The 24,906-nt window shown below is 41.6% G+C and overlaps 2 protein-coding genes across 3 annotated transcripts in view; one reads left to right on the top strand and one right to left on the bottom strand.

The window, feature by feature from the left end:
• TULP2 (TUB like protein 2) overlaps nt 1-6,456 on the bottom strand; it is a 49,376-nt gene extending 42,920 nt beyond the window's left edge. For both annotated transcript variants that reach the window (XM_058180630.1, XM_058180629.1), the window contains exons 1-2: nt 6,317-6,456; nt 5,908-5,954 (exon numbers count right to left, since the gene is read on the bottom strand). The gene's annotated coding sequence lies outside the window, so the exon portion shown is untranslated. The remainder of the gene's footprint in view (nt 1-5,907; nt 5,955-6,316) is intronic.
• Nucleotides 6,457-12,468: 6,012 nt separating this feature from the next.
• Nucleotides 12,469-24,906, top strand: part of NUCB1 (nucleobindin 1) — a 54,927-nt gene continuing 42,489 nt past the window's right edge. The window contains exon 1 of the mRNA XM_058180633.1: nt 12,469-12,658. Coding sequence (XP_058036616.1) covers nt 12,539-12,658 — 120 coding nt within the window. The 5' untranslated portion in view covers nt 12,469-12,538. The remainder of the gene's footprint in view (nt 12,659-24,906) is intronic.

Here is a 24,906-nt window from a genome sequence, read left to right as displayed (position 1 = left end):
ATGTCAGCATTCCAAGTAATGCACCATAGAAAGTAGAACTCCGAGGCAGGTGGATTCATCAAAGAACTATTTATTGGATACACCATATTGGCACATCTGGTGAAAACTGAGTCTGAAAGTTCCCATGGTTTTCACCCCGTGAAAAATAGAAGTTCCCCCTTTCCCACAAGTCATCCATCACAATATCCAATAGAAGTACTGGCTGGTTGCTTGGTTACTCTATTCCTACTCCTCCTTCCAGCCACCTGTTGAAACGTCCTTGGTTCCCACAGGAAAACTTTTTGTTTTGGTTACAAACCCCCAGCTATCTATTTTCCACCTCCCTCTCATCCAATTAGGACTATTAGATACAAACAGAAATGCATGCTATTTCCATAGCAAGGAAAATAAAGCAGGAATGGTTAAATTGATCATTTTATTCAAAGAGGAGAATATATTTAAGTACGTTTTTCACTTGGATATCACTTCTGGATTTTGTGCTTGTGATAGAAAGAAATGAAACTTTGACTTTGGTTTTGTCAATTAGATTTGTGAATATAGAAATGGCTAGTTATATACTGTACTAATGTGTAAAAACAAAAAGCTGAGGCTGGAATGTTTTTATCTTGTACTGTGCTAAAACGAGTCAGAAGCCAATGCCTTTTTCTTTCTTTTTTCCCTTATACCTCACACTTTCTTTTCCCCTCTCTTTCTCTTTCTCTTTCTCCTTCTCCTACTTTTCTATTTTTCTTTGTATTTTATATGGGGGGGGGGGAGAGAGAACTATAAAAGTAAAAGTATTTCTACCGCTGAAAACGTGGTAATTTTTTATTGCATAATGTGAAAAGGCACCCTATAAAGATCTTGCTTCCTGTAAAAGTAGTTGCCAAAAGCTTGATAATATGTGGGGAATTCCTTTAACTCTCTTTTGCTGTAGAGGAACATCTGGTGTTTTGCAGCCCAGTTTACTGCAGAGAGTGAGTTTTGGTGCTGTGGTTAAACACACCAAGCTTAGGCTGGAAGACTTTGGGCCAGTCCCTCTTTCCAGTCCCTAGGAAGAAGGAAACAGCAACTCACTTTTGAAAATATTGCCAAGGAAACTACAGAGACTCATCCAGGCAGATGCCAGGAGTCAAGACGAACTCAAAGGCACAGGAGAAAAATTAGTAATAGGAGTAATTTTTAGCAGCCCAATCCAAACACTGAAAAGACATTGAGGAATTGCTGTTCTGTTCTTATTTGCTTCACATTGTTTCTCCCATGTCTCCAGATATATTTTGAATTCCCCTTATACATATATATTCATACATGTTTCTCCTTCGATCTGCCTCGTCTTTATAATGTTTGGAACTAAGGGAGTTAATTGAGGTTTCCTAGGTGGCCCAAAAGAAAATCAGCTTCAGATTAGTACAAATCGACACAATCCAGTAGCAATCCAGTGAAGTGAAAAAGTCTTGAAAATTGACATATTTACCCTTTTAATTTCCAGCATGCACATTCCTGGAAGTAGTGATAAACCAGATATTCCCTTTATTCAGATTTGATTTGTTGGTTGATGATGCTCAAAGCAGAAGTTCAAACATTAATCAAGTTTTTACAGTCCATTAAAATCTATCATAGCAACCCCTAACAAAGGCAATGTAACTCATGCTCAGTTTAATTTTGAACCTAAGATGTTGCCAGAACAAATCTTTACAAAAGGATTTCAACTGTGGGAGGATTCTAACTGATGTTCTTGTTTATAATATCTGTTTCTTTACTTAAGGTGATTTCATAAGCTCTATGTATATATTACTAAATGAACTAGGATCCTCGCATAAATGATGCTTGGAGAATATTTTTGGCCAGAAAGACTACAATAAGAGATTTTGAGGCATTTTGTGATGCAGGGAGAATGAAATATTGAATCTAATCATTTAGAAAAAATGCTCAGGGGAGAAAATTTTAGTCAAATACTTTCTCATTGATTTAGCAGCTGTCCCAGAATGTGGCTGAGATCTACAGATGGATACCAATATTGTATAAATAATGTCACTGAAGACTTCAGTTCCCACCAACCACAGCAAATTTGATAATTATTAAGGGATTGTGGGAGCTGGAATCCAAAACTTTTACACGATTGGCTGTTCTTGCCCAGACTCACTTATTTTTGGGCAATTAATTTGCTCTTCTTTTTTTCTTCTGTTTTGTTTAGAGCATGGGTGTCTAATCTTGGCAACTTTATGACTTATGGACTTCAATTATCCGAATTTCCCAGTCACCCTGGCTGGAAAATTCTAGGAACTCCATAAGTTTTAAAGTTGCCAAAGTTGGGCAGCCCTTTAGAGAGTTAACATAAATTGTAAAATAGGGTGAGATTTAGTATCATCCCAATCTAGAAAATTTTAAGAGGCTCTGACACTTCCCTGCCTCACATTTTTTACTACATACTTACTTTGATGGGATCTGTAATCTATAAAAAATGAATTTCACTTTCCATTTCTCTTCCATATTTGTTATTATAAATTACAAGGGAAGGGTTCTCCAAAATAGCTTTCTTTTTATTGTAATTCAATATAAAAAAAGTTTGCAGGAACTCTTAAATACTGGCTCCCAGATATAGAAACAATTCCAATTTTTATTGTATCATTAATTATTATTACTATTTCTTCTAACTAGCAAATATTTTCAATTAAATAGGTTTGAAATACATAACAAAAATCCATAAAGAAAAAAAATAAACCCAACTGCAAATCCTAAAATCAGTCCCTCCTCTCATACGGGTTAGCTTGGAATAATGTATTTCAAACACTTTGGAGAGACAATGGGATTGCCAATATAGTAGTCATTTTCTTTTTAAAAAAAAACCAATTTTTTTTAAATTTACATTTATATCCCGCCCTTCTCCGAAGACTCAGGGCGGATTACAGTGTATAAGGCAATAGTCTCATTCTATTTGTATATTTTACAAAGTCAGCTTATTGCCCCCCCAACAATCTGGGTCCTCATTTAACCTACCTTATAAAGGATGGAAGGCTGAGTCAACCTTGGGCCGGGCTTGAACCTGCAGTAATTGCAGGCTGCTGTGTTCTAATAACAGGCTTCTTACCAGCCTGAGCTACCACGGCCCCTACCAATCAGAGAACTTGATGCTTTTTAGTGGTTTAAGATTTCAGGCTATTTCTACCCAATTCAGAATCAACAATTTATTATTTATTTATTTATTTATTTATTTGTTAGCTGGCGACCCCCAGGGAGAGAGCTTTCTCTGTGGGGGCTCCTACCCTCTGGAACGACCTTCCTCCGGGCCTTCCGACGCGAGCTCAAGACCCTCTTGTTCCATCGCGCAGGGTTGGCCTAATTTTGCTATGGTTTTTAATTGGGATTTTATTATTGTTTTAACTGTTTTAATGGGAGCCAAAATTCAATTAGATTTTTATAGCATTTTAATTGTATTATGAACACTGCTTTATATTTGGCTGTAAACTGCCCTGTGTCCCTCGGAAAAAGAGTGATATAGAAATTTAATTAAATAAATAAATAATAAATAAATAAATGTCACAACAGTATATATAAGTATAAGCATGAAATAACTATACGAAGGCTGATACTGAAAGAGACCTTCTCAAGATGAACAAAGAATTCAGGATGGATAAAAGCACAAAATTGTGACATTTTATTTTTGTGGGTAAGTAGTGAGTTGGTGTGGGAAAGTAGAGGAAGAGGCAATTATTTTCTGCTCCAGTGCTTTTCCTACATTAGCCAGTTAAGCCCAAAGACCTAGTTTTTATCCTCAGCAATTAATCACAGTAGATCTCAGACTGTAGATGTTAGAAAGATTTACAAAGCTGCCTTATGCTGTGTCAGGCTTCGTTTATCAAGCTTATTATCGTTAATACTGCATATGGGCTTTTCACCACAGGCATCCAGCTGCCACGTAATCATTCTCTGGCAACACTTTGTCATTGTGACCCTTGACATTTCCTTCCTCTTCTCTCCACCAGAGCCTCAACTTATTCTCGGTTTCCCTGTTATTCTGGCACCAACCAAGGGCATCCTTCTAACCTTGGCAACTTTAAGATGTATGAATTTCAATTCCCAGAATTCTCCAGCCAGCCATACTTGAGAAGTCCACATATCTTAAAGTTGTCCAAGTTGGGAAACATTGTTTTAGAGCAGTGGTCACCACTGTGGTCCACAGAAAAATTATTTATGCATTAAACACTATTTAAATACTATTTTTCTTTTTAAAAAATTCATATTAGTGGTCCACAGGATTTAAAATTATGAACTTAGTGGACCCTGAGGTCCAAAAGGTTGATGACCCCGTTAAACTTTGTCACCCATTACCATGGAAGGATGTCAGGTGACTGGGGAAAGGCAATAGAGACATAATAGGGATTCACCACAAGGACAGCTGATTACATGACGACACATTTTTCACTAGATCTAGAATTGAGGAGGATTTTTCGCCTCACAGGAGAATTGTATCAAGAGCTCAACAACATCACAGACAATGGTGCTACCTAGACCGACTTGGAGAAAACTAAGATTGTATTTGTTGATAATACTCAATAAATTATCTCCAGTCTTGGGGAATCAATACAAAGGCGATGTAGTTCATACTGAAGCTTGAAGAATTAACAGCCTAGTTCATTCGTATATATTTTAAAAACTCCCTTTTTATGACCCTGTAATCCCTTAATTTGGAGTAGAGTCGAGCAACTGGATGGATGGATGCATATGTATATATATTTAGACACTGGGGATTAAAAAATTGTGTAGTCTTATGGAAATTATCCATATATCTCTATCTATCTATTTAATTTCCAGAAGATTACAAATTTTTAATCTCCAGTGTCTGTCTATCCACACCATATCTATCTATCTATCTATCTATCTATCTATCTATCTATCTATCTATCTATCTATCTACCTACCTACCTACCTACCTACCTACCTACCTACCTACCTACCTACCTACCTACCTACTGTGTGTGTGTATATATATATATATATATATATATATATATATATATATATAGTGTGTGTATATATATGTTGTGTGTGTGTGTGTGTGTATATATATATATATATATATATATATACACAATTGCTCCCAGAAGCACGAAGCTGAAGCCTGAAGATGACGAATGAGACTTCGTCGAAACGTCGCCAAGACACTTCAATTTTACACGGGAGAAAACCCGAATAACTAAAGACTTACATACATACATACATACACACATACATACATACATACATACATACATACATATATATATATATATTTGTTTTCATTATATATATAAAATGTGTGTATGTGTGTGTGTATATATATATAGTGTGTATGTATATATGTGTGTGTGTGTATGTGTATGTTTGTGTGTGTGTGTGTATCTATATAGTACATAAAGTATACACACACACACACACACACAAATTTCCAGAAGATTACAAAAATTTTTAATCCCCAGAGTGTAAAAATAACAATAAACAATAAGAGATAAAAAATATCCTGAATAACTATAAAGATTGGATTGATAAAAACTAGACTGGAATTCTGCTGTGCTCCAAAGTGCCTTATTCTTTCTGTGCTATGAGTTCCTTTGCCTGAATCACAGGTTTTGTTTCTGATTCTACTTATAGATTTCAGGATTTGAGTAAAAAGCTCAGTAGATTCTACATGCCTAAAATCTGCCCATTTCTGTCTTAGATGGCAGACTTCGCAAAAGTGCAACTGGTTTTGCCATTAGAAGTCTTTAAAAAAAACATGACCTCAGGAGACTAAGAGTGTGGATTAAAAGCATAAAGGTTTGGTAATAGCAGGGCTGTCCATTTCAGGCATCTGTGGTTATCCCAAGATGGACAGGGCATTACAGATTAACATGAATAAAGCCTCAGAGGCACACACTCACACACATATAGAGAATGCTCTCTGTAACTTACATCTTGTGTCTCGGAGATGACTGCACTAAAATAGGCTCCAACTGCAACTGAAAGTGGAGAAAAAGAAACAGATAGTTAAGAATATCTTGCAAAATAGTTTTCTTGCCCCTTTAAGTAAGGCCCAGCAATTTGAACTCTGACTCCGAAAGTGCCTCTGTTCTAAATCACTAAACTCTACTCCTTTTTGAAGCAAGAAGTTCTTGCTTTCTTCTGTTTCTTTTCTGTGCCTGTGTTACAAAGCTCCAGAATCCATTACTGCTTCTGTGCTCATCCACTTTTGACGGACACTAAAAACATGTTTCAAATATTTGTATCCCACAGTTTGCTATGGAATGCAAACAAAGCTAACTGAGCGACACAACAGAATGATATTCAATTCCCAAAAAAGTCAAGTTCCCTTTTTACTTACCCTTTTTCTACAGTATCCAGTAATCCCAGTTCTCAAATCTCAAATATCCAAGTTAGATCCTGCTCTCCCTCCCATTTTTTTCCTCTTTCTCTCCCTTCCCTTCTTTCTCTCGCTCAGTTCTGACGTTGCCTTCAAATTGCAGCTGGCTCAGTGGGAGGGCAGTGGATGGTCCCTCCTCCTCTCCCACCAAAACCGGCATCGCATTCTCTCCTGCTTAATCAGCTTTGTCTGTCTTAAGTCTCCAGGTCTTGTGGCTGGCACAGAGTCTTCTTTATGGAGACTTTGTGGTTTGTATATATAAAGGCCTACTGTAGGCTCTGCCGGTAGTACATGTTTCTCTACACCCTATTTGAATATACAGTAGTTAAAAGTAAGAGAGAAAGTGGGTATGTGAGTGATTAGCTTCAGAAATCCACATGGGTACGTTTGTATTTAGTTAATTAGGTTCCTCAATGCCCCTGGCTGTGCATAAGATCTTAGTTATGCAAATAGTGGGGGGAAACAATTGCAGGCATATGTTCATTCATCTACGTGTGAACATATTAATTGCCTTTCCCTATGAAGGTGCGTGCATAAGAGTATTGAGGCCCAAAAAGGGAAGTGTATTTAATTTGCCCATATAGCCAGGTTCAGAAATTATGTGCAAATAAGCATATGTGAGCTCAAAGCATCATACAGTTGTTAAGCATCATAATGCACATATAAGCAGCTTTGAATAATTGGCATAATTGGCATTTCAGTGACTTGGATTCAGATTGAATTTTTACACAGCCAAGTTGATACAATTCAATAGCCCATTTTAGAAGTTTCTGCAGACTTAGGAAAATGCTACACGCTGGTCAAGGAATCACATGATGGATTCCTTGACCAGGAAGGGAGAAATTCTTGAAAAAAACAGAAGCATCTTCTGTGACATTAATTCTGCTCCTACAAAGAATTTCCATTCAGTTTTCAGACATTCCTTCTCAGCTCTGTAGCTGACCTAATTCAGGACTCTCTGATATATGGGACTGACTTTCATGGCAAAATAACAGAATAATAGAGTTGAAAGGAACTCTATTCTAGATCTTCTAAGTCAGCCCCCTGCTTAAGTAGGAAACCCTACACCATTTCAGACAAATGGCATCCAATCTCTTTTTAAAAACCTCCAGTGTTGGAGCATCCACGTCTGGAGACAAGTCATTCCACTGATTAATTGTTTTAACTGTCAGAAAATTTCTCCTTAGTTCTAGGTTGGTTCTTTCCTTGATTACTTTCCATCTATTGCTTCCTGTCCTGCCTTCAGGCGCTTTGGAGAATAGCTTGACTCCCTCTTCTTTGTGCCAGCCCCTGAGATATTCGAACACTGCTATCATCTCACCCCCCCTAGTCCTTCTTTTCATTAAACTAGACATACCCAATTCCTGCAACTGTTCTTCATACATTTTAGCCTCCAGTCTAAACATCAACTGTGTTGCTCTTCTCTGTGCTCTTTTCTAGAGTATGAACATCTTTTTATATCGCAGTGACCAAAACTGGATGCTATATTCCTCATGTGGTCTTACCAAAGTAGTATTAACACTTCACATGATCTTGATTATATCCCTCTGTTAGCTTTTCTGGCAGCTGCAGCACACCACTGGCTCATATTTCAGTGATTGTCCACTAGGACTCCAAGTTCCTTCTTTCACAGTTACTACTGTTGAGGCAAATACCACCTATTCTGTACCTATGCATTTGGTTTTTCTTGCCTAAATATCATGTTTCCCTGAAAATAAGACATGAAAATAAGCCCAATCGGGCTTTTCAGCACATGCGATAATATAAGCCACCACCGCAAAATAAGCCCCTCCACCAACTACATACATGCATGCGCAGCCGGTCCTGCCATTTCCTCTGGTTGCTTGCCGCTCAACCAAAATGAATTAAGGAGGCAAGGCCGGAGTGGGGTGAATGGGGGGACATGCCCTCCCTTCCCTGTTCTTCATGCTGGGCGAGCGGCCCAACATGTTCCACCCCAGCCCAATGGCAACAGCTGCTTTCCTTCCCCACCATCTCTTTATCGAGAGGGGTGGCAGATGGGGCAGGGGAGAAGCGAGACGTGTGGAAAGAGATGTGGCTCCCCTTGCCGTCTCTTCTCCCCCCACTTGCCGGGCAAGACAGGGCTCCTGCCCCTTGCTTAGCCACTCGCCCCCTTTAGGGATGCAATTTGGGGGTGGTAGGTAGGATGGGTGAGAAGTGGGACACGCGTCTTACCTTTCCAGCTGCGTCGCATTCCTCACCATTGTGTCCAGGGAAACACACTGTAAAAGAAAACCTTCTCACAAGTTCAATCAAACTTCTCAAACTCATGACAAGGTTTTCTTTTACAGCGTGTTTCCCTAGACACAACGACGAGGAACGCAACACAGCTGGAAAGGTAAGACGCACGTCTCGTAACCCAACACCTCCCACCCCACCCCAATGGCAACAGCAACCTGGCTGCTTCCCTTCCTCACTGTCTCTTTATCGAGGGATGTGGCTCCCCTTGCCATATCTTCTCTGCACTACTATTAATCTTCTCATCGTTCCCATCACCAATTTCTTTCCACTTATGACTGTATGACTGTAACTTTGTTGCTGGCAATCCTTATGATTTATATTGATATATTGACCATCATTTGTGTTGTAAATGTTGTACCTTGATGAAGGTATCTTTTCTTTTATGTACACTGAGAGCATATGCACCAAGACAAATTCCTTGTGTGTCCAATCACACTTGGCCAATAAAAATTCTATTCTATTCTATTCTATTCTATTCTATTCTATTCTATTCTATTCTATTCTATTCTATTCTATTTTATTCTATTAACCTTGGTCATTTTAAACGTGGACTTCTTCCTAGAATTCCCTAACCAACTATTCCCTAGCCAGGAATCCTAGAAGCTGAAGTCTGCACAACTAAAATATTGCCAAGTTTGGAATGGTTTGAAAGACACTGATTTAATCACAACAAATGTTATGCTATACCTGTCCAATTTTTTAAAAAAACTTTCCAAAAAGGCTTATTAATACTTGGGTGTCCCTGTTTTAAGATCCCTGTTTTTTCTTGTTGTTGACCTCTAAAATCTGATATTCAGAAGCATCTCTGAATATGTGAGTTTCCCTTAGGTCTAAGATATATTTATTAATGTAGTTCAGTTCATTTATTTAACCCTTTTAAAAAATCTATCGTAACTACTGACAACTTAGATTTTGCATTTAGATTTTCTAAGTTTCACCCTGTGCCATGTTACGTACATATTTTTGTTAGCCCGACTGCTGACCTCTTTAATTAGGAAAACCCAAATTCTAGAAATAAATAAATAAAAAATAAAGTCTATCTAACTACTTTTTAAATCCAGGGATGAAATCCAACAGGTTCTGACAGGTTCTGGAGAACTGGTAGTGGAAATTTTGAGTAGTTCGGAGAACTGGCAAATATCACCTCTAGCTGGCCCTAGAGTGCGGTGGAAATGGAGATTTTGCAATATCCTTCCCCCAGGAGTGGGGAGGGAATGGAGATTTTGCAGTATCCTTCCCCTGGAGTGGGGTGGGAATGGAGAGTTTGCAGTGTCCTTTTCCTGCTACGCCCACCAAGCCACACCACGCCCACCAAGTCACCCACAGAACCGGTAGTAAAAAAATTTGGATTTCACCAGTTTTAATCTTACTCATAACTTTACAAAGTATCAGTTGAGTTCACATTGTGCCTTAACATTGTATGTCTTGTCCTTTGTCTTAGTGTAAAGTGCAAACCCACTATGGTTCATAAACTGAGCTTTTGACGATGTTATGTGAAAAATCAACTACTAGGCTTATTCAAGAAATTGTGTATTTTAAAAATACATATCTTAGACTCTATGTGAACACAGTAGTCATGTTTCTATGTAAGTCATTTATGTATAGTGTCCCATATGTAGTTGAACTCAAGTAGAAAAATAAGTATTTCTTTTTTTCCTTTCATTAACTTACCTTATCTGGAGATTTCAGCCTTTTTGACATGCTAATATCTTCTTCCCAGTGAAGCATGGCCATTGCACTTCGTTATCCTATAATCCTAAAAATGTATTTGCCAATATATTTTTGCAAAGCAGCCTTTGCTGCTTTTAAAAAAAATCCCTCAGGAAGTAGATCAGTTCAAGTTGAAAAGTTGCTACTTTACTTAACTTTCTCTCTAATTACGGTAGTATTTTTATTTCTACAATTCACTGAAGCTGCTTTATGCACTTGTATATCTAATGTTAAGGGCTAGGGTTGCCAAACAGGTTACTGTTTTCTTATTGAACAATGGGTAACCATGACAGTGCCAGCCAGTTACAAAGGATTAAAAATGGTGTTCTGTTCTGGAATGATGAATTCCAGAATGTTTATACAATGATTTTCACAATTCCCCTAAGGAAGTCTCCCACAACTGTTACCTTCCTGCAACCTGGCATTATCCAGATGGACCACTTCGCAATTTCCATCCAGTATAGTTGTTGTCATCAGTGTGAAAAACACTATCTAGAAAACCAATTTTAGCATAACATGACCTGATTTTTATGGCTCTTATGTGTGCCAATTTTGTTTGGATTATATCATTTGTCTACCATCAATTTTCTCTTCATTTTTTCCCCTTCATTTTTGACCCTCCCTCCCCTGAAACAAACTCCTCTTAGCTGGATCACCTTCTCATAGCTGTGACTGATCCCTGCATTCCTCTCTTCCATCCTGTTTCTCAGCTGTTTTGCTGTCTGCTTTTGCAATGGATTGTTTGCAGATATAAAACAAAATAGAATACTGATATAATTTTTCATATACAGGTAGTCCTCGACTTGCAACAATTCACTTAGTGACCATTCAAAATTACAACAGCACTGAAGAAAGCAATTTATCCCAATGATCACATGATCAAAATTGAGATGCTTTGCAAGTGATTGTTGCAGTGTCCCAAGGTTGGTCATGATCATCTTTTGTGTACTTCTGACCAGCAAAGTCAATGAAGAAGCAAGATTCATTTAACAACCATGTTACTAATTTAACTGCATTAATTCACTTAACAACTGTGGCAAGAAAGGTAAGTAAAATGGGGCAAAAGGCAAGTAAAATGGGGCAAAAGTCATTTAACAAATCTTTCTTAGCAACATAAATTTTGGGCTCAATTGTGGTCATAAGTTGAAGACTACTTGTACTGTATTTTTCTATTCTTTTACTATTCCTACCCGCACAATCCCCTGCACAAAATAACCCACCAAAACATTTGGACAACCCACTTGGAGGCCTGCCTAGAACTGCAGAAGTAGAAGCAGATTATAAAGTCTTATTCTTAGATTCCATTTTAAAACTGGACCCCATGGCTTAAACCATTGTTTCTCAATATTGGCAGCTATGAACTTCAATGCCCAGAATTCTTCAACCTGCCCTGGGGAATTCTGGGTATTGAAGTCCACACATCTTAAAATTGTCAAGTTTGAGAAACATTGGTTTAAAACATATATCCTGCCCCTCCTGATGCTTGCTTTTTATGTAACCTAAGGTAGAATTCTGGAAAATCCAAATCTTCATTTGCCCACCTTTTAAGAATCCCTTTTGAGATTTTTCCTTTGGATAAATTTAAATTTTAAATAAAAAAAAAATCCTGTACAGTTTTTAATTAGGGCTATTCCATTTGGATAGCAAAAAATCCGGACAGCACATTTGATGACAGCAAACAGTTTTCACTAATAGCGATTATCTGGATTTTGGTAACCCAGATTGAATAGTTCTATTTTCATGCACCTTGAAGATGTTCAGGAGCAGGTTTGGGTCTTGCTTTTTTCACGCAGGCTTCAATTGATTTGTTGAATTCAATGAAAAACAACTTTATAAGGAAACCCTGTCACGGATTGTATACAAACACACTATATTCAGTGAACCTGTATCACTTTTGGGGAGGGGGATTCTTCTCGGAAAACTGTAAAAAGGAAAAATGTTACGGGCGTTCCTTCCGGGAAAAGGCCCTCGCAAACAAGGGGAAGCGAAAGAAAGCGAAGGCGTGGCCTTCTATGCAAAAGAGATTGATGCAAAATGGAGCGCCGGACGTGACAGCGTAGAAAGTGGCGTATCCGAAAGTCAGGATAAAGAGGCGTGGCCAGCTAGGCAGATTTTAAGGCGGGGACTGGGAGGCGGTTAGAACCGAGTGTCTGGTAGAACGTTCGCGGCCTGGGTCACGTGGCGCGCAGTCCCGGCACAGAAGCGGTTTGGATGTCGTGTGTGAAAAGTCGGTGTTCCCGGACGTTTCTCTGTGCATGTGCAGAGTGCGTTTGGTTCACATTTCCGTCTCCAACTCGTGCCTGTAAGGGAAAGAGAGTGCCGTCTTCCACCGTAAGTACGGCCCCGGCTCTGTGGAAGGGGTTATTCATTGATTTGATAGCTGATTTTTGGCATGTCGAAAAGCAAAAAAAAGAAAGGAAAAAAAAAGGGTCATGCTTCTTTGTGTGTATTTCGGCGACGCGATTTTGTAGAGTTGGTTTTAATAGAATAACAGAGTTGGAAGGGACTTTGGAGGTCTTCTAGTCCAACCACCTGCTCAGGCAGGAAACCCTAACACCATTTCTGGCAAATGGTTGTCCAATCTTTTCTTAAAGACATCCAGTCCTGAGGCATTCACAATTTCTCGGTTTGAGTTTGGGGCTTGACCTACATTGAAAAAACTTGTCATGTTAAATTCGGTTTCTTTCCATGGAAATGGGACATGGTGACCCAGGAATTTGTTGCTTGCTCCTATTTGAACTGTGAAAGTTTCCAAAGGATTCCTGTTTTAGAGTCCTGTTCCATATTGAGTCCTATTAAAACGGCTTGTTTTCCTCCCTTAAGGTGCTTACCCTTTCTTGTTTATGTGGCTTGTGATTTCAGGGGCTCAGAAAGATGCACCTATTGTGGTTTATGGCCTTTACCCTATTAGGGTTGGCTATCTGTGTGCCTATTGAAGTTTCCAAAGAATTCCTGTTTTAGAGTTTCTGGCTTCCTCTCCTAAACTGTGGAGTCCTGTTCCATATTGAGTCCTGATAAAACGGCTTGTTGGCTCAGAAAAATGCACCTATCCTGGTTTATGGCCTTTACCCTATTAGGGTTGGCTATCTGTGTGCCTATTGAAGTTTCCAAAGGATTCCTGTTTTAGAGTTTCTGGCATCCACTCCTGAACTGTGCAGTCCTGTTCCATATTGAGTCCTATTAAAACAGCTTTTTTCCCTCCCTTAAGGTGCTTACCCTTTCTTGTTTATGTGGCTTGTGATTTCAGGGGCTTAGAAAGATGCACCTATTGTGGTTTATGGCCTTTACCCTATTAGGGTTGGCTATCTGTGTGCCTATTGAAGTTTCCAAAGGATTCCTGTTTTAGAGTTTCTGGCATCCACTCCTGAACTGTGGAGTCCTGTTCCATATTGAGTCCTATTAAAACAGCTTTTTTTCCTCCCTTAAGGTGCTTACCCTTTCTTGTTTATGTGGCTTGTGATTTCAGGGGCTTAGAAAGATGCACCTATTGTGGTTTATGGCCTTTACCCTATTAGGGTTGGCTATCTGTGTGCCTATTGAAGTTTCCAAAGGATTCCTGTTTTAGAGTTTCTGGCATCCACTCCTGAACTGTGGAGTCCTGTTCCATATTGAGTCCTGATAAAACGGCTTGTTTTCCTCCCTTAAGGTGCTTACCCTTTCTTGTTTATGTGGCTTGTGATTTCAGGGGCTTAGAAAGATGCACCTATTGTGGTTTATGGCCTTTACCCTATTAGGGTTGGCTATCTGTGTGCCTATTGAAGTTTCCAAAGGATTCCTGTTTTAGAGTTTCTGGCATCCACTCCTGAACTGTGGAGTCCTGTTCCATATTGAGTCCTGATAAAACGGCTTGTTTCCCTCCCTTAAGGTGCTTATTGTTTATGTGGCTTGTGATTTCATGGGCTGAGAAAGATGCACCTATTGTGGTTTATGGCCTTTACCCTATTAGGGTTGGCTATCTGTGTGCCTATTGAAGTTTCCAAAGGATTCCTGTTTTAGAGTTTCTGGCATCCACTCCTGAACTGTAGAGTCCTGTTCCATATTGAGTCCTGATAAAACGGCTTGTTTTCCTCCCTTAAGGTGCTTATCGTTTATGTGGCTTGTGATTTCAGAGGCTCAGAAAATGCACCTATTGTGGTTTATGGCCTTTACCCTATTAGGGTTGGCTATCTGTGTGCCTATTGAAGTTTCCAAAGGATTCCTGTTTTAGAGTTTCTGGCATCCACTCCTGAACTGTGGAGTCCTGTTCCATATTGAGTCCTGATAAAACGGCTTGTTTCCCTCCCTTAAGGTGCTTATTGTTTATGTGGCTTGTGATTTCAGGGGCTCAGAAAAATGCACCTATCCTGGTTTATGGCCTTTACCCTATTAGGGTTGGCTATCTGTGTGCCTATTGAAGTTTCCAAAGGATTCCTGTTTTAGAGTTTCTGGCATCCACTCCTGAACTGTGGAGTCCTGTTCCATATTGAGTCCTGATAAAACGGCTTGTTTTCCTCCCTTAAGGTGCTTATCGTTTATGTGGCTTGTGATTTCAGAGGCTCAGAAAATGCACCTATCCTGGTTTATGGCCTTTACCCTATTAGGGTTGGCTATCTGTGTGCCTATTGAAGTTTCCAAAGGATTCCTGTTTTAGAGTTTCTGGCTTACTCTCCTAAACTGTGCAGTCCTGTTCCATATTGAGTCCTGTTAAGGTTTGTTTTCCTCCCTTAAGGTGCTTACCCTTTCTTGTTTATGTGGCTTGTGATTCCAGGGGCTCAGAAAGATGCACCTATCCTGGTTTATGGCCTTTACCCTATTAGAGTTGACTATCCGTGTGCCTATTGAAGTTTCCAAAGGATTCCTGTTTTAGAGTTTCTGGCAGCCACTCCTGAACTGTGGAGTCCTGTTCCATATTGAGTCCTATTAAAACAGCTTTTTTTCCTCCCTTAAGGTTTCTTACCCTTTCTTGTTTATGTGGCTTGTGATTTCAGGGGCTCAGAAAGATGCACCTATTGTGGTTTATGGCCTTTACCCTATTAGGGTTGGCTATCTGTGTGCCTATTGAAGTTTCCAAAGGATTCCTGTTTTAGAGTTTCTGGCTTACTCTCCTAAACTGTGCAGTCCTGTTCCATATTGAGTCCTGTTAAGGTTTGTTTTCCTCCCTTAAGGTGCTTACCCTTTCTTGTTTATGTGGCTTGTGATTCCAGGGGCTCAGAAAGATGCACCTATCCTGGTTTATGGCCTTTACCCTATTAGAGTTGACTATCCGTGTGCCTATTGAAGTTTCCAAAGGATTCCTGTTTTAGAGTTTCTGGCAGCCACTCCTGAACTGTGGAGTCCTGTTCCATATTGAGTCCTATTAAAACAGCTTTTTTTCCTCCCTTAAGGTTTCTTACCCTTTCTTGTTTATGTGGCTTGTGATTTCAGGGGCTCAGAAAGATGCACCTATTGTGGTTTATGGCCTTTACCCTATTAGGGTTGGCTATCTGTGTGCCTATTGAAGTTTCCAAAGAATTCCTGCTTTAGAGTTTCTGGCTTCCTCTCCTAAACTGTGGAGTCCTGTTCCATATTGAGTCCTGATAAAACGGCTTGTTTTCCTCCCTTAAGGTGCTTATCGTTTATGTGGCTTGTGATTTCAGGGGCTCAGAAAAATGCACCTATCCTGGTTTATGGCCTTTACCGTATTAGGGTTGGCTATCTGTGTGCCTATTGAAGTTTCCAAAGGATTCCTGTTTTAGAGTTTCTGGCTTCCTCTCCTAAACTGTGCAGTCCTGTTCCATATTGAGTCCTATTAAAACAGCTTTTTTTCCTCCCTTAAGGTGCTTACCCTTTCTTGTTTATGTGGCTTGTGATTTCAGGGGCTTAGAAAGATGCACCTATTGTGGTTTATGGCCTTTACTCTATTAGGGTTGGCTATCTGTGTGCCTATTGAAGTTTCCAAAGGATTCCTGTTTTAGAGTTTCTGGCATCCACTCCTGAACTGTGGAGTCCTGTTCCATATTGAGTCCTGATAAAACGGCTTGTTTTCCTCCCTTAAGGTGCTTATTGTTTATGTGGCTTGTGATTTCAGGGGCTCAGAAAAATGCACCTATCCTGGTTTATGGCCTTTACCCTATTAGGGTTGGTTATCTGTGTGCCTATTGAAGTTTCCAAAGGATTCCTGTTTTAGAGTTTCTGGCATCCACTCCTGAACTGTGGAGTCCTGTTCCATATTGAGTCCTGATAAAACGGCTTGTTTTCCTCCCTTAAGGTGCTTACCGTTTCTTGTTTATGTGGCTTGTGATTTCAGGGGCTCAGAAAATGCACCTATCCTGGTTTATGGCCTTTACCCTATTAGGGTTGGCTATCTGTGTGCCTATTGAAGTTTCCAAAGGATTCCTGTTTTAGAGTTTCTGGCTTACTCTCCTAAACTGTGCAGTCCTGTTCCATATTGAGTCCTGTTAAGGTTTGTTTTCCTCCCTTAAGGTGCTTACCCTTTCTTGTTTATGTGGCTTGTGATTCCAGGGGCTCAGAAAGATGCACCTATCCTGGTTTATGGCCTTTACCCTATTAGGGTTGGCTATCTGTGTGCCTATTGAAGTTTCCAAAGGATTCCTGTTTTAGAGTTTCTGGCATCCACTCCTGAACTGTGGAGTCCTGTTCCATATTGAGTCCTGATAAAACGGCTTGTTTTCCTCCCTTAAGGTGCTTATTGTTTATGTGGCTTGTGATTTCAGGGGCTCAGAAAAATGCACCTATCCTGGTTTATGGCCTTTACCCTATTAGGGTTGGCTATCTGTGTGCCTATTGAAGTTTCCAAAGGATTCCTGTTTTAGAGTTTCTGGCATCCACTCCTGAACTGTGGAGTCCTGTTCCATATTGAGTCCTGATAAAACGGCTTGTTTTCCTCCCTTAAGGTGCTTACCGTTTCTTGTTTATGTGGCTTGTGATTTCAGGGGCTCAGAAAATGCACCTATCCTGGTTTATGGCCTTTACCCTATTAGGGTTGGCTATCTGTGTGCCTATTGAAGTTTCCAAAGGATTCCTGTTTTAGAGTTTCTGGCATCCTCCTGAACTGTGGAGTCCTGTTCCATATTGAGTCCTGATAAAACAGCTTTTTTCCTCCTTAAGGTGCTTACCCTTTCTTGTTTATGTGGCTTGTGATTTCAGGGCTCAGAAAATGCACCTATCCTGGTTTATGGCCTTTACCCTATTAGGGTTGGCTATCTGTGTGCCTATTGAAGTTTCAAAGGATTCCTGTTTTAGAGTTTCTGGCATCCACTCCTGAACTGTGGAGTCCTGTTCCATATTGAGTCCTGATAAAACGGCTTGTTTTCCTCCCTTAAGGTTTCTTACCCTTTCTTGTTTATGTGGCTTGTGATTCCAGGGGCTCAGAAAGATGCACCTATCCTGGTTTATGGCCTTTACCCTATTAGGGTTGGCTATCTGTGTGCCTATTGAAGTTTCCAAAGGATTCCTGTTTTAGAGTTTCTGGCATCCACTCCTGAACTGTGGAGTCCTGTTCCATATTGAGTCCTGATAAAACGGCTTGTTTTCCTCCCTTAAGGTGCTTATTGTTTATGTGGCTTGTGATTTCAGGGGCTCAGAAAAATGCACCTATCCTGGTTTATGGCCTTTACCCTATTAGGGTTGGCTATCTGTGTGCCTATTGAAGTTTCCAAAGGATTCCTGTTTTAGAGTTTCTGGCATCCACTCCTGAACTGTGGAGTCCTGTTCCATATTGAGTCCTGATAAAACGGCTTGTTTTCCTCCCTTAAGGTGCTTACCCTTTCTTGTTTATGTGGCTTGTGATTTCAGGGGCTCAGAAAAATGCACCTATCCTGGTTTATGGCCTTTACCCTATTAGGGTTGGCTATCTGTGTGCCTATTGAAGTTTCCAAAGGATTCCTGTTTTAGAGTTTCTGGCATCCACTCCTGAACTGTGGAGTCCTGTTCCATATTGAGTCCTGATAAAACGGCTTTTTTTCCTCCCTTAAGGTGCTTACCCTTTCTTGTTTATGTGGCTTGTGATTTCAGGGGCTTAGAAAGATGCACCTATTGTGGTTTATGGCCTTTACCCTATTAGGGTTGGCTATCTGTGTGCCTATTGAAGTTTCCAAAGGATTCCTGTTTTAGAGTTTCTGGCATCCACTCCTGAACTGTGGAGTCCTGTTCCATATTGAGTCCTGATAAAACGGCTTGTTTTCCTCCCTTAAGGTGCTTATTGTTTATGTGGCTTGTGATTTCAGGGGCTCAGAAAAATGCACCTATCCTGGTTTATGGCCTTTACCCTATTAGGGTTGGCTATCTGTGTGCCTATTGAAGTTTCCAAAGGATTCCTGTTTTAGAGTTTCTGGCATCCACTCCTGAACTGTGGAGTCCTGTTCCATATTGAGTCCTGATAAAACGGATTGTTTTCCTCCCTTAAGGTGCTTATCGTTTATGTGGCTTGTGATTTCAGAGGCTCAGAAAAATGCACCTATCCTGGTTTATGGCCTTTACCCTATTAGGGTTGGCTATCTGTGTGCCTATTGAAGTTTCCAAAGGATTCCTGTTTTAGAGTTTCTGGCTTCCTCCTAAACTGTGCAGTCCTGCTCCATATTGAGTCCTGTTAAGGTTTGTTTTCCTCCCTTAAGGTGCTTACCCTTTCTTGTTTATGTGGCTTGTGATTTCAGGGGCTTAGAAAGATGCACCTATTGTGGTTGATGGCCTTTACCCTATTAGGGTTGGCTATCTGTGTGCCTATTGAAGTTTCCAAAGGATTCCTGTCTTAGAGTTTCTGGCATCCACTCCTGAACTGTGGAGTCCTGTTCCATATTGAGTCCTGATAAACGCTTGTTTTCCTCCCTTAAGGTGCTTACCCTTTCTTGTTTATGTGGCTTGTGATTCCAGGGGCTCAGAAAGATGCACCTATCCTGGTTTATGGCCTTTACCCTATTAGAGTTGACTATCCGTGTGCCTATTGAAGTTTCCAAAGGATTCCTGTTTTAGAGTTTCTGGCAGCCACTCCTGAACTGTGGAGTCCTGTTCCATATTGAGTCCTATTAAAACAGCTTTTTTTCCTCCCTTAAGGTGCTTATCTTGTTTATGTGGCTTGTGATTTCAGAGGCTCAGAAAATGCACCTATTGTGGTTTATGGCCTTTACCCTATTAGGTTGGCTATCTGTGTGCCTATTGAAGTTTCCAAAGGATTCCTGTTTTAGAGTTTCTGGCATCCACTCCTGAACTGTGGAGTCCTGTTCCATATTGAGTCCTGTTAAGGTTTGTTTTCCTCCCTTAAGGTGCTTACCCTTTCTTGTTTATGTGGCTTGTGATTCCAGGGGCTCAGAAAGATGCACCTATCCTGGTTTATGGCCTTTACCCTATTAGGGTTGGCTATCTGTGTGCCTATTGAAGTTTCCAAAGGATTCCTGTTTTAGAGTTTCTGGCATCCACTCCTGAACTGTGGAGTCCTGTTCCATATTGAGTCCTGATAAAACGGCTTGTTTTCCTCCCTTAAGGTGCTTATTGTTTATGTGGCTTGTGATTTCAGGGGCTCAGAAAAATGCCCCTATTGTGGTTTATGGCCTTTACCCTATTAGGGTTGGCTATCTGTGTGCCTATTGAAGTTTCCAAAGGATTCCTGTTTTAGAGTTTCTGGCATCCACTCCTGAACTGTGGAGTCCTGTTCCATATTGAGTCCTGATAAAACGGCTTGTTTTCCTCCCTTAAGGTGCTTACCCTTTCTTGTTTATGTGGCTTGTGATTTCAGGGGCTCAGAAAAATGCACCTATCCTGGTTTATGGCCTTTACCCTATTAGGGTTGGCTATCTGTGTGCCTATTGAAGTTTCCAAAGGATTCCTGTTTTAGAGTTTCTGGCATCCACTCCTGAACTGTGGAGTCCTGTTCCATATTGAGTCCTGATAAAACGGCTTGTTTTCCTCCCTTAAGGTGCTTACCCTTTCTTGTTTATGTGGCTTGTGATTTCATGGGCTGAGAAAGATGCCCCTATTGTGGTTTATGGCCTTTACCCTATTAGGGTTGGCTATCTGTGTGCCTATTGAAGTTTCCAAAGGATTCCTGTTTTAGAGTTTCTGGCATCCACTCCTGAACTGTGGAGTCCTGTTCCATATTGAGTCCTGATAAAACGGCTTGTTTTCCTCCCTTAAGGTGCTTATCCTTTCTTGTTTATGTGGCTTGTGATTTCAGGGGCTTAGAAAGATGCACCTATTGTGGTTTATGGCCTTTACTCTATTAGGGTTGGCTATCTGTGTGCCTATTGAAGTTTCCAAAGGATTCCTGTTTTAGAGTTTCTGGCATCCACTCCTGAACTGTGGAGTCCTGTTCCATATTGAGTCCTGATAAAACGGATTGTTTTCCTCCCTTAAGGTGCTTATCGTTTATGTGGCTTGTGATTTCAGAGGCTCAGAAAAATGCACCTATCCTGGTTTATGGCCTTTACCCTATTAGGGTTGGCTATCTGTGTGCCTATTGAAGTTTCCAAAGGATTCCTGTTTTAGAGTTTCTGGCTTCCTCTCCTAAACTGTGCAGTCCTGCTCCATATTGAGTCCTGTTAAGGTTTGTTTTCCTCCCTTAAGGTGCTTACCCTTTCTTGTTTATGTGGCTTGTGATTTCAGGGGCTTAGAAAGATGCACCTATTGTGGTTGATGGCCTTTACCCTATTAGGGTTGGCTATCTGTGTGCCTATTGAAGTTTCCAAAGGATTCCTGTCTTAGAGTTTCTGGCATCCACTCCTGAACTGTGGAGTCCTGTTCCATATTGAGTCCTGATAAAACGGCTTGTTTTCCTCCCTTAAGGTGCTTACCCTTTCTTGTTTATGTGGCTTGTGATTCCAGGGGCTCAGAAAGATGCACCTATCCTGGTTTATGGCCTTTACCCTATTAGAGTTGACTATCCGTGTGCCTATTGAAGTTTCCAAAGGATTCCTGTTTTAGAGTTTCTGGCAGCCACTCCTGAACTGTGGAGTCCTGTTCCATATTGAGTCCTATTAAAACAGCTTTTTTTCCTCCCTTAAGGTGCTTACCCTTTCTTGTTTATGTGGCTTGTGATTTCAGGGGCTTAGAAAGATGCACCTATTGTGGTTTATGGCCTTTACCCTATTAGGGTTGGCTATCTGTGTGCCTATTGAAGTTTCCAAAGGATTCCTGTTTTAGAGTTTCTGGCATCCACTCCTGAACTGTGGAGTCCTGTTCCATATTGAGTCCTGATAAAATGGCTTGTTTTCCTCCCTTAAGGTGCTTATCGTTTATGTGGCTTGTGATTTCAGGGGCTCAGAAAAATGCACCTATCCTGGTTTATGGCCTTTACCCTATTAGGGTTGGCTATCTGTGTGCCTATTGAAGTTTCCAAAGGATTCCTGTTTTAGAGTTTCTGGCTTCCTCTCCTAAACTGTGCAGTCCTGTTCCATATTGAGTCCTATTAAAACAGCTTTTTTTCCTCCCTTAAGGTGCTTACCCTTTCTTGTTTATGTGGCTTGTGATTTCAGGGGCTTAGAAAGATGCACCTATTGTGGTTTATGGCCTTTACCCTATTAGGATTGGCTATCTGTGTGCCTATTGAAGTTTCCAAAGGATTCCTGTTTTAGAGTTTCTGGCATCCACTCCTGAACTGTGAGTCCTGTTCCATATTGAGTCCTGATAAAACGGCTTGTTTTCCTCCCTTAAGGTGCTTATTGTTTATGTGGCTTGTGATTTCAGGGGCTCAGAAAAATGCACCTATCCTGGTTTATGGCCTTTACCCTATTAGGGTTGGCTATCTGTGTGCCTATTGAAGTTTCCAAAGGATTCCTGTTTTAGAGTTTCTGGCATCCACTCCTGAACTGTGGAGTCCTGTTCCATATTGAGTCCTGATAAAACGGCTTGTTTTCCTCCCTTAAGGTGCTTATTGTTTATGTGGCTTGTGATTTCAGGGGCTCAGAAAAATGCACCTATCCTGGTTTATGGCCTTTACCCTATTAGGGTTGGCTATCTGTGTGCCTATTGAAGTTTCCAAAGGATTCCTGTTTTAGAGTTTCTGGCATCCACTCCTGAACTGTGGAGTCCTGTTCCATATTGAGTCCTGATAAAACGGCTTGTTTTCCTCCCTTAAGGTGCTTATCCTTTCTTGTTTATGTGGCTTGTGATTTCAGGGGCTTAGAAAGATGCACCTATTGTGGTTTATGGCCTTTACCCTATTAGGGTTGGCTATCTGTGTGCCTATTGAAGTTTCCAAAGGATTCCTGTTTTAGAGTTTCTGGCATCCACTCCTGAACTGTGGAGTCCTGTTCCATATTGAGTCCTGTTAAAACGGCTTGTTTTCCTCCCTTAAGGTGCTTATTATTATTATTATTTATTATTATTATTTATTCAATTTTTATACCACCCTTCTCCCGAAGGACTCAGGGCGGTGTACAGCCAGGTCAAACAAACAATGTAATATACAATTAAAATACGAATTAAAAAACTTATTACATAATTGGCCTAAAACTTTGGAACTTAAAAACTAAAACCCACTAAAAATTAATAGTAAAAATTTAAAACCAATAAAATTTAAGCCAGCCCCGCGCGAATAAATAAGTGTGTTTTTAATTTGTGGTGGAAGGTCCGAAGGTCAGGTATTTGGCGTAAGCCCGGGGGAAGCTCGTTCCAGAGGGTAGGAGCCCCCACAGAGAAGGATCTACCCCTGGGGGCCGCCAGCCGACATTGCTTGGCGGACGGCACCCTGAGAAGTCCCTCTCTGTGTGAGCGTACGGGTCGGTGGGAGGCATGAGGTAACAGCAGGCGGTCCCGTAAGTACCCAGGCCCTAAGCCGTGGAGCGCTTTAAAGGTAGTAACCAAAACCTTAAAGTGCACCCGGAAGTCCACAGGTAGCCAGTGCAGTCTGCTCAGGAGTGGTGTTACGTGGGAGCTACGTGAAGCTCCCTCTATCACCCGCGCAGCTGCATTCTGAACTAACTGAAGCCTCCGGGTGCACCTCAAGGGGAGCTCCATGTAGAGAGCATTACAGTAATCCAAGCGGGAGGTAACGAGCGCATGAGTGACTGTGCACAAGGCATCCCGATCAAGGAAGGGGCGCAACTGACGAACCAGGCGAACCTGGTGAAAGGCCCTCCTGGAGACGGCCATCAAATGATCTTCAAACGACAGCCGTTCATCCAGGAGAACACCCATGTTGCACACCCTATCTTTTGGGGCCAATAACTCGCCTCCAACAGTCAGCTGCGGCTGCAGCTGACTGAATCGGGGTGTCGGCATCCACAGCCACTCCGTCTTGGAGGGATTAAGCTTGAGCCTGTTCCTCCCCATCCAGGCCCGTACGGCTTCCAAACACCGGGACAGCACTTCAACAGCTTCGTTGGGTTGGCCTGGGGTAGAAAAGTACAGCTGAGTATTGTCAGCGTACAGCTGGTATCTCACCCCAAAGCCACTGATGATCTCACCCAATGGCTTCATGTAGATGTTGAACAGAAGGGGTGAGAGAATCGACCCCTGTGGCACCCCACAAGTGAGGCACCTCGCGGCCCACCTCTGCCCCCCTGTCAACACCGTTTGCGACCGGTCGGAGAGATAGGAGGAGAACCACCGATAAACGGTGCCTCCCACTCCCAATCCCCCCAGCCGGCGCAGCAAGATACCATGGTCGATGGTATCAAAAGTCGCTGAGAGGTCTAATAGGACCAGGGCAGAGGAGTAACCCCTGTCCCTGGCCCTCCAGAGATCATCCACCAACGCGACCAAAGCTGTCTCCGTGCTGTATCTGGGTCGGAAGCCGGACTGGAACGGGTCTAGATAGACATCTTCTTCCAGGTATTGGGGTAGCTGTCGCGCCACAGCACTCTCTACAACAGGGGTGTCCAAACTTTTTTGAGTGAGGGCCAAATACAGAAAAATAAGCAAAGGCCCGGGCCATGGGGGGGGAGGGGGAAATGGGCGTGGCTTATTTTGGGGTGTGGCTTGGTGGTCATGTGACTGGTGGGCGTGGCTAACTGCTCATGTGACTGAGTGGATGTGGCTATGGGCATAGAAACTACTCAGAGGGCTAAAAAAAGTAATTTTTGACCAGTCCTCACACTTATGACCATCCTCACATTTATGCCCATTGCAGCATTTTTAACAACCATATCACTCATTTCACAACTGCTTCTCTTCACCACGGTTACAAGATAGGGTGCAAAATGTAAAGATAGTTGTACGTGTGAGGACCAGTCAAAAGTGTGAGAACCTGTCAGAAATCACTTTTTTCAGCCGTCTGGGTAGTCCCTATGCACAGTTTAGGCTTAAGTATACTATATGTGTGTGAGTTATATATATGTGCATGTGTATCTCTATGTTTGTGTACGTGTGTGTTTGTGTTATGTTGATTTTTAATGTAATATTTGGATTGAAGGCGAACTCGGCCTCGGGATGCTCCGGGGACAGAAACGCCGCAAAAGAGCGACGGCTCAGCTGCCCCCAAGGGGAAGGGAGGACCCCGGAGAAGAGCCCGACGCTTCGCCGCAGCCACGCACCTGATCGGCCTCCCAAGGAGCTACGGCCGGGGTGCCCGTCAACGAGCTCAGCTCCCACAGCCAGCCCGGCCTCGCATTAGCCGGGGCCCCTTTCCAGCAGCTGGTGGGCAGCGGGGGCATGCGGGGCGCGGCCGGGGC

The sequence above is a fragment of the Ahaetulla prasina genome, chromosome 4 (assembly GCF_028640845.1).
Source record: "Ahaetulla prasina isolate Xishuangbanna chromosome 4, ASM2864084v1, whole genome shotgun sequence".
In the NCBI taxonomy this organism is placed as follows: domain Eukaryota; kingdom Metazoa; phylum Chordata; class Lepidosauria; order Squamata; family Colubridae; genus Ahaetulla; species Ahaetulla prasina.
The sequence above is the reverse complement of the archived record's forward strand: the minus strand, read 5'-3'. Positions and strand labels throughout refer to the sequence as shown.